General features: G+C 27.5%; 1 protein-coding gene across 1 annotated transcript; it reads left to right on the top strand.

Annotated features, from left to right (window-relative positions):
- Positions 1 to 997: 997 nt before the first annotated feature.
- On the top strand, positions 998 to 3,574 carry LOC133819828 (chaperone protein dnaJ 20, chloroplastic-like). Its single transcript, XM_062253181.1, has 2 exons — positions 998 to 1,726; positions 3,249 to 3,574. The coding sequence occupies exons 1-2, from the start codon at positions 1,250 to 1,252 to the stop codon at positions 3,399 to 3,401; spliced, it is 630 nt and encodes a 209-aa protein (XP_062109165.1). The 5' UTR covers positions 998 to 1,249; the 3' UTR covers positions 3,402 to 3,574.
- Positions 3,575 to 10,679: the final 7,105 nt, after the last annotated feature.

Consider the following 10,679-nt stretch of genomic DNA (forward strand, 5'->3'; position numbering starts at 1 on the left):
TAAGAGAAGCACTATTAACTTTTGTTGAAAATTAAAAAAAATCATTCATCTCTCAATATATTAAATATATAATAAGAGCAAATAAAATTTACATAATTATGTAATGTATCATTTAATTTTTTTATAATATTTTTCCATAAATAAAATAATTAAACTTTACAAATCTACTTTTTTATTCTATTTACTAATTCAATTTTTAATTCACATATCTCAATTCATTAATAAAATTTGAGATTGTATTAAATTTTGTTGTTATTTAAAACTAAATAATAATTTATTTGATCAAGAATATTCAACTTCTTTATTTAAGAAACTATCATTCTTAATTGTTAATAAATAATAGAGTGTTGCTATTTGACCTTAATTTGTCCAACACACATAAGATGACACCTTATGATAAGTTAGTGATACTTTATAATACTTATTAAATTCAAATATATGAGACTCGATATTGGATGATACCAATAATAATATATTACCTACTTATTATATTGGGTTTATACTTTTTTGGATCCTGTGTTTTATCCCATTACCTATTTGGACCTTGTGTTTTGACAAATTACTTTTTGGACCCTATGTTTTGTAAAATAGTTCAAATAGAAGCATAAACTCAATTTTGATGAAGAAAAAATTGAATATAACAACATAGATTTTAAGCAGAATGATTTTATTTTTGTTCTGAATTGTTAGTTTGGTAAATTATTTGTGATTTTAGTTAAGAAAACATTGACCAAAATCGGGTTTAGAGTTCTATTTTAACTATTTTATAAAACATAAGGTCCAAAAAGTAATTTATCTAAACACATAGTCCAAACAGATAATGAGATAAAACACAGAAAAAACAAAGTATAAACCTATGAAATTTTAGTGCAAATCTTTTTTTGAAATGAAAACAAAACTTAATATATACTAAATTACCAAAATACCCTTTAACATACAAAAAAATGATTGTCGCTATCTATAAATATAGCCCATATGGCAATAATATCCATCCCAAATTCTCAATCTCAAATTTACTCCACTAGTCTTCATTGTTTCTTCTTTCATTTTCTTAGCTTTTTCTCAAATTTCCCCACCAATAACCTCATTATTAAAACCTCTAAATTCTCTCTTTCACAAAAATTAAAAAATATATATATATTTATATAAAATTAAAATTAAAATTAAAAAAAAATCTCCAATTTATAGAGAAGAACAGAGTGAAACACAGAGAGAGAGTGAAAGAGAAACACAAAGCAAAACCAGAGAGATGCGATGCCATGGCGTAACGATCCCAGGGAGCGATTCTCGCTTCTTCATCCCCAACAATTTGACCCCAAGACCCACAAATCTTAATCCCACCACCACCACCATGATTTTCTCGGTCAGAGTTCCCAAACCCGTTTACTCGACCCGAAACCGCTCCGGGTCTGTGAAAGCCGAGGCCGCCGTGAACGGTGCGGTTGTGGCGGAGGCGGCGGTCGAGTCGAGCTTCTACGAGCTTCTGGGCATACCCGAAACCGGATCGCTGGTCGAAATCAAGCAAGCTTATAAGCAACTGGCGAGGAAGTACCACCCGGACGTTTCGCCTCCGGGTCGGGTCGAAGAGTACACCAGGAGGTTTATTCGGGTACAGGAGGCCTACGAGACCTTGTCTGATCCGTGTCGGAGAGCCCTTTACGATCGAGACATGGCTAAGGGTCTTCATCTAGCTTTCTCTGCTCGAAGACGATACCAGAACAACCAGGTCATTTTTGGAATTTTTTTTAGATGAACTGAGTTGGGATATTGATTATTTATTTATTTATTTAGTTTTTCAATTATGGTTTGTGGAAATTCACAAAAATAACAAAGATTTAAAAAAAAAATACTATAAAAATATGGAATGTGAAAAAAAATTATAAAAAAATATTTTTTTATGAGCATAATAGTAAAAAAAAAATTATTTAGTTTTTCAATTATATATGGTTTGTGAATTATATGATCATCAAGCTTTTCAGTTATGTACTCATGTTTTTTTTTTTAAATTCACAAAAATACTAAAGATTTAAACAAAAATACTAAAAATATGGAATGTGAAAAATAATTATAAAAAAAAATTTATGACCATAATCGAAAATAATAGACTTAATATAAAATTGTAAGAGACTAATCCGTATTTTTGAAATGAAATTTAATTTTTCTATTTTTTTTAAATATAATTTTTTAATGCTTTTTAGGATTCAATTAATTGGGAACTCATTGGAATTTATTGAGGAAAACAAAATCTGACAAAAGGAATACTATGGGTGGCTACTTTTGATTTTAAAAAGAAAAACAATTTTGTGGAGAATTTTCTTCTCAAGTATATTCGTATTGAGTTTGCCAAAATAGAAAAACTAAGTGTTTTTTTTTCCTATTTTGCTTAAATTGTTTTGATAAAGTACAATGCATTATTTGAAGTTTATGATTTATGAATAACTATGTTTAGTGATTCTATTTTGCTATTTCAATGCCTAAGTTTGTCGTTTTTTGGAAAAAGCACTTTTGTACTAATTTAGAAGTAAAATATCTTTATTTTTATTTTTATTTTTAATGATTTCTGTTCCTTACAAATATCTAAAACTTGTGCACTATTGTATAATATTGCTAATCTTGGTTGTGTTCAAGAGAAGCCAAAAACTCTCATTTCATTGTCGGGGTTTCATTATGATCTGATTTTGTCTAATCGGATCAATAGTTATATTGATCGGACAGTAATTAATCATTCGAAGCTTAACTATGTCAAACTAACTCTAGAATAAATCAAATCTTAATTTGAGCACATTAAATTCTTATTACTCATGTTTAAATAATTACCCTTTTGTGTAATTTAGAATTAGAATTTATCTTCCACACTCTTACCAACTCATTCAAAATATTGCTTTTAGGGTTTTTTTTTTTTTTATCTAACTTGTTCCTATAGTGGGGTCATTTATGAGACATCCTATCATATCATAAGAATTTTTGTTTTTCTTTTCACAAGAGAAAATTGATTCCTTTCCTCATTTGACTGAAGACATAGCATTTTTCTAAGTAGCCCACTTGCTTTGGAGGGCTTGAATATTTTGTAACTACACTTTTTCCATGTGAATTTCCTTAAATGAAAAAGTCTATGCACCTTGCTTTTTTCTTTATTCTTTATTCTTTTTAGACCTAAAGAGAGAACATCCTGGCTGGCTGCCCTTTTGAAAGTCTTAATTGTAAGAGTCGAACCCGCGTACTCATTTTAGGTTTTCGTTTGGTTTCAGGGAATGGAAGAGAAAAGCGAATGGAAAAACCGTTGGCAAAGTCAGCTCTCGGAGCTTAAAAGAAGAAGCATGAGTAAGGATGGTAGAGGTAACAACATGTCGTGGGGAGCTCGAATGCGCCGGCGGAATGGCGATTTGTCTAACGATTTATAGAATAAGTAGGCTTAGGTATTCTCTTAGTTTTCTTCCAACATGTATATATATAGTTCATATACCATAAATGTCAGTCTGCCAATATCAATGCATAAAAAAGTATTTTTCAACCTTGCTCTTCCAAGAAATAAAAGTTCAATATACAAAATATGCCCAAGTTTTGGGTTTTGACATATTACTGTCTTTCTTTTAATCTCTAATAAGAAAAAGTTCAATATACAAAATGATGGACCCAAAACGGGTATGTTTAAAAATTTATATATCGCAAGCGCACGAATCGCTCATATAGAATAGTGATCGTAAGCAAGGATGTCGAACCCAAAGGAGTTGTCTAAAATCGAAAATGAAACTATTTTAAATCAAAAGTAATAAATTCTAACCTAGTTCCAAAGATTGATGAGTTTTAATATTATGAACATAAACTAAAAGATTGTAAAATAAAGCTATTTAAGGGAATAAAAATAAAGCAATAATGAATTGACAATAAGTGTTAAAAGAAAAGATTATTAAGATACTAGAATCCACAAAATGTAAGTTTAATAATATTTATTAGTATATTGATTCCCAAGTTTTAGTGATAGTTAAAATAATTTAAACTATCATTTTCCAAAAAGATTTATAATTTTAAACACAATTTTCTTATAAAAAGATAGGATTTTTCTTCACTTTTCAAAATTATAATTTCAAAGCATTTAGTGTAAATCAATCTAATGAAATAACAAATAAATCAATGAACATTATTTATAAGGCAAAACATAATATTTTTGTTCTAAGCATGGATGTGTACAATTTAATGACACATCTTACACAAAGAATATTATGTTTATGCACTAATGAAGAACAAAGTGTAAATATGTTCTAACAATCTAAAATACAAGATATTTAAGATGAAAGAAATATATGTAGAAGAAAAATCCATAGACTTTGTTGTATTACAAGGGAAATCAACATACAACATAAATATTACCTAGTTACAAGTTGCTTCATCATGATCTTAATAATCTTATGAAAAAGATTAGAAGCACATAATTAGAGTAGAAATTACAAAATAAAAGACATACATACTTGCAAAATGCTCTTGAAAAACCCAAATGGAAGATAGAATGGTAGAGAGAAAATGAGAGAAAAAAAAGATGGTAACCAAAATTAAGCATCCCAAAATGGTCTTCAAAACCCTTATTTATAGCCAAAATGACATTATTAAAATAATCAATTTAAATTAAGTAAATTGATTAAATTAATAATAAGATGGTAAATAGGGGTAATTTGTAGGAGTGATGATGATTTTGGGGTAAAAGTGTGTAGACAAAAGGGGTAAAAATGTGGCATTTTGAGTATAGGAGACAAATGGTACACTTAGGAAATATAGGCTCAAAAAGTGGCATGAATAGCTGTAACAGGCGGCTGGGAGCTTTGGGGACTTGGGCCGATTTGGCTGGGCAAAAGGACAGGCCCAAGTTGTCTCGGCTGGGGATGTGGCTTGCTGGAGGGATTGATGCATGAGAGAAGATGAGCTGCTGGCAAGGAAGATGGCAGGCGTTGGTGGTGTGTGCTGAAGGAAATCACTTGCTGGAGGGAAAGAGTTTGTGGCTGCTGGCAAGGACATGTGGGAGCTGCTGAAGGCAATGTGGAGAGCTGAAGATGGCAGGCGGACTGGGCCAGGGGACAGCTGGCGGCAAGGGGAGCTGCTGAAGGCTGAAAGAGTTTGACTTGAGGGGACAGGCGGGCTGGGCCAGGGGACAGGCGGGCTGGGCCAGGGGACAGGCGGGCTGGGCCAGAGGACAGGCGGGCTGGGTCCGTACGTCCTGGAGAGGAGATGGAAGAGGCAGTGGGCCTGGGCCGTGGGGCTGAATGGAGCATATGGCCTTGTGCCAATTTTTCTAATTCCTTTTCACAAAAACCACTTTTCTTTCTTTCTTTTTCCCAAAACTATAATATAATTCCTACAAGATAAAAATAAATTAAATAACAATCAAATATTTTCAAATATAAATAAATCATATTAATTATTTTAAAAATATTGATTATAACTTAATTTAATATAGCATTTAAGTTCACAAGAATTACACTTTTACTTCTAACTTAACAATACAAATTTCAAATAATTAAATTACAACATATTATAATAAAATATCTATAAAAACATATAAAAATCTATAAAACTACACTAAGACTAATAAATTAAAAATTACATAAAAACTTAATAAGTTAATTAAAAACTCAAGAACTAAGCAACAATTAGCATATAAAATATGGTAAAATAACTCTATTTTGTAGAGTTATCACAAAATATGCCCAATTTGTGTGTTTTGAATGATCTTTGAAATTCAATGAAGGAAAACACACTAAATGGCCAAAATGTAGTTGTGGAAGTTTTGTGTAATGAGAGTGGGTGAGACTATGGACACTAAAATTTATATTGTCTCATTTGGAAATGTTCAACAAGACAAGGTCACATGTGAAACACAAAATAAATTGAAATATTCAAAAAAAAAAAAAAATAGAGTTAGAATTAAAATTTAAAAAAATTAGGAAATAAATTATTTTCTCCCTAAGGTGTTTGGTAGGAATAGAAGAAAGAAAATAAGAAAAAAAGTAAAATTGCAATTTAATAATATTATAAAAAAATATTTTTGATATAAAATGAAGAATAAATATGTAATTTAATTTAGTTTTAATTGTAAATAATTTCACTCCACACTTTTCTATTTAAATTGAATAATGCTAATGCCAAATGGAATGATTGCACTTGTTTGAAATCACTTGCCAAAGCTATGTTAAAAAACACATTTTCCTCCAAATAAGGAAGGTTGTATTTTGGTGGGGCCTACTAAATATTTTCTTTCTATTTTTCTGTCTCTTCCACCATCTTTTTTCTTTATTACTAAACTTTTTTTTTTCTTTTTCTCAATATTTATTATATTTGATTACTAAATATTTTTTTTTTGACATATTACTAAACATACACTTATTTTTGACATATTACTACATATAATTTAGGGAATATACTTATTTGATACCCTATGTTTTTGCAAAATATTATTTTGGTACCATCTGTTTTCAATAATGCTCATATGGTACCCTGTATTTTAAAATCGTACATATTTGGTACCCTAAACTCATATTTGATAGATAAAATTTTGTCAATATGATCAAACTGTCATCAGTTATATGTAATTGTGTAATTAAATTTAAATTTGTAACTTACATAATTGATAGTAGTTTGATTAAATTGACAAAATTTTATCTATCAAATCTGAGTTTAGGGTACCAAATATGTACGATTTTAAAATACAAGGTACCACATGAGCATTATTAAAAATAGAGGGTACCAAAATGATACTTTGCAAAAACATAGGGTACCAAATGAGTATATTCCCTATAATTTATGATGTTTCCACTACATATCCATTTCCACCTTCCAAATTTTTTTATCCTTGCTAAACATATATATATATATTTTTTAAGATATACGAATTTAGATTATAAAATCTTAAAATTTGTATATAGAACATACATTTTTGATGATTCCTTCAGTGGATGCTTCAACAATGGTGTTAATGGTCATGCTTCAATCCAAGGGATAGTCGTGGGTGGAGATCAAAATGAGAAATGAGAGGAAGAGACGATTTATGAGAGTGAAAAAGAGCTTCAATGTTAGGTAATGGTGTTGCCTTGGTAGAGAGAAAGAGCGGGAGAAATAAGTTGTGAGAGAGAAGAAATAATGATAGAGGTACTTAATCAAAATTTTACAAACAAGCTTATTTTTTAGATGCCTAATAATATTGTCATATTTTTTAATTTAAGTATATCACTATGCATATAACATGAAATTTCCCTTTTTATATAAAAATTAATTTATACATTTTGTCTTTAATATATGTATAATTACGACTTGATCAATGGTCAAAATTTTATGTTTTGTTATAGTTTTTTTACACAATACTGTATAAGTATAATATATATTTAATAAAGCATAAAAGAAAAATAATTTTTGCTTAACATAACTTTGGAATAACACATAAAGATAAAGCTGTATTTATAAAGTTTGATGTTAAATTTAAGGGAATTTACTTATTTAGTACCTCGTGTTTTTAAAAAGTATCGTTTTAGTATTATTTTTTTCAATAATGCTCATATGGTGCTATGTATTTTAAAACCATATATATTTGGTACCCTAGACTCAGATTTGATAAATAAAATTTAATCAATATGACCAAACTGTCATCAATTATATGAGTAATTAAATTTGAATTTGGAACTCATATAATTGAGAACAATTTGATTAAATTAGCAAAAATTTATTAATTCAATTTGAGTTTAGGTTACTAAATATGTGCGATTTCAAAATACAGAGTACCAAATAAGCATTATTGTAAACACAATGTAACAAAACAATATTTTAAAAAAATACAGAGTACCAAATGGTTACCTACCCTAAATTTTATATATGTGTAATGAATCTTTTTAAAGAAAGTTCAACTAAATGATAGTATAATTTATTAAATACATAGTAATAATAATCTATGTATTTAAATCAAAATGTTTGGTTATTTTAGCTATTTGTTATATAATAGAGTATAGGTTATTTATTATTTTTGCCCCTGAACTATAACCAATACATTATTGTGCCCCCTCATTTTTTCAACCCGTTAAAAATTACCCCCGAACTATTCACAGTGTTGTAAAGTGTAACTTCTGTTAAGTTTTTTCCTATGTGACTAACAGATTGCTGACTTGTCATTACCACGTTAGCGGTGCCATGTGTATAATTTTAAATAAAAATAATTTAAATATAAAAAATATATATTTCTTATGAAATATTAAAATAAAATATATTTAAAAAATTCAAAAAAAAAAAATTTCTTTTAAATTCTTAAAATATTAATTTTTTTGAATAAATTCTTATAAGATTAATTAAATAAAATTTTCAAATATAAAAAAATAAGTCGAAAATGATCTATTTTTTCACAAAACTTAAACTAATTTAATTTAAACTTTATTAATCCCATCATTATTAAAAATAAATAATTTAATTTTGCTAAACAAAAAAAATTAGATGAGTTTTAGTTTATTTTTTAATATTTAAAAATTTTATTTAATTAATATTTTAAGAATTTATTTAAAAAATTAATCTTTTAAGAATTAAAAGAAAAAATATTTTTTTTTTGAATTTTTTGAATTTTAATATTTTATAATAAATATATATATACTTTTAAATTTTAAATTATACTAATGACGTTAATGTGATAATAACAAGTCAACAATTCGTTAGTCACATAAGATAAAACTTAACAGAAGTCTCACTTAACAACACTGTGAATAATTCGAGGGTAATTTTTAACGGCTCAAAAAAATCAGAAGGTACAATACTATATTGTTTTACCTATCTATTGTCCAAATGCTTCTTTATAAGATATTTTTCTCGCAGAAAAAACAAAAAGAGAATAAGCATGTGGAGAGGAGGACAATGAACATTTCACATTGTCTCAAAATATTCACATTAGCATACATATTTTTTTCAAAAATACTATGGGTTATGCTTAAATTTTCAATTCATACTAATTTTGAATTTTTTTTTAAAATTATATTACACGAGTTCAATTCGAACGATTCAAACCGTTCAAACTCCGGCCCCACAACACACACACCCATCTCCCTTGCTATTTGAGCTAGTCACAAGCAATGATTTTATATTTTTTTCAATTAGTAGATGAACTAATAAGGGTGCTTGCTCGTCAATTTATTTATTTATTTTTAGAAAACAATCAATAATTAAAGAGCAAGTAGACCGTGTTGATGCTCGTCCTCACCACAAGCAACACTGCTCTAATATTTTTGGAATTAAAAAATAAAGTTTGTAGAGACATGTGAGAATGGTCATATTTACACTCTATGTTATACTTTTTTGTACTCTCTTGAATCAATTAATAACATGTGAATTACACTAATGATTTGAAAAAAATATTAAAATATAAAAATGGAATAATATCCACATATCATGCATGAATGAAAGAGACAAAGAATGTAAAAAAGAGTGCAATAAATAATTTCCTTTACACAATTCATTTATAAAAGTTACCTTAAGTTGAAGATGAAGCAAAGAGGAAAATATCTATTTTGTATTTTGGCTTGTGGTCCTCTCTATGTGTATGTGAATCTTATCCAAACTCAAAAGTCCAAACTAGATCATCATACACATTTCTCTGTCTATATATATATATATATATATATATAAATTAATATATATAATATGGCCTAATTATATAAATATATATATTATACATCACTACCAATAATTGTATACATGGTTTTATGTTATAAATAGTATTGCTTTTCCATACAATTCAAGTTGAGATCTGCCCATTGAATTTATTTGCTGTATTTTGAAACAACACATTTTGCCACTTTTAACATTATGAACAAGGTTTTTCAAATAAGAATAATAAACAAGGTTGGCCCAGTAGCACATGCTTTTGGGGACATTTTAATAAAAATCTTAATATATATTTTAAAATATATTAAAGCATTAATTAGGATACTTAAGTCCTATAAAATATTTTTGACAAAAGGTTAGCTTAAAGTATTGTGTTTCATTAAATTCAAATTATGAGAATATGATAACATTTGCAATTACACTCTAATAATGCATAATAACATTTAAACATGTAAATTGATATAATAAATATTATTAATAATCATATAATTAAGAAATTAAAATATAATTAATAGCAATACTATAATTAAAAATAGTTAATTGTTGTGCTAAATTTATCACAATTCAAAACATGTATCAAATTTAACATAATTTTTAGCATACTATTAAATAATTTTAATTATAGAAGTACAAAAATATAACACTATATCACAAATTTAACACTTGTTTAGAGATGTTGTAATATTTTTAATAATATAAGGTAGATAGTATAACACTACTTTGCCTAATAACTAATATGAATCACATGAGTATGCCAATTTTATTTTTAAAATAGAGGGAGCACTTTTGGGGACACATAGAAAAATCCACAATCAGCACAAAGTATTTTATCTTTTTGTCAGCACATACCTAAATTGAAAGGATATCCTTATTATTACAAGGGATTTTACTTATTTAAACTCTGTGTTTTGACTTATTATCTATTTTGAGTTTATATTTTGATAAATTATTTTTTGAACTCTGTGTTTTGTAAAATTGTTCAAATAGGCTCCTAAACCTGATTTTGATGAACAAAAAATTGAGTATAACAACACAATTCTTAGGCATAATGACTATATTTT

The sequence above is a fragment of the Humulus lupulus genome, chromosome 2 (genome assembly GCF_963169125.1).
Source record: "Humulus lupulus chromosome 2, drHumLupu1.1, whole genome shotgun sequence".
Lineage (NCBI taxonomy): Eukaryota > Viridiplantae > Streptophyta > Magnoliopsida > Rosales > Cannabaceae > Humulus > Humulus lupulus.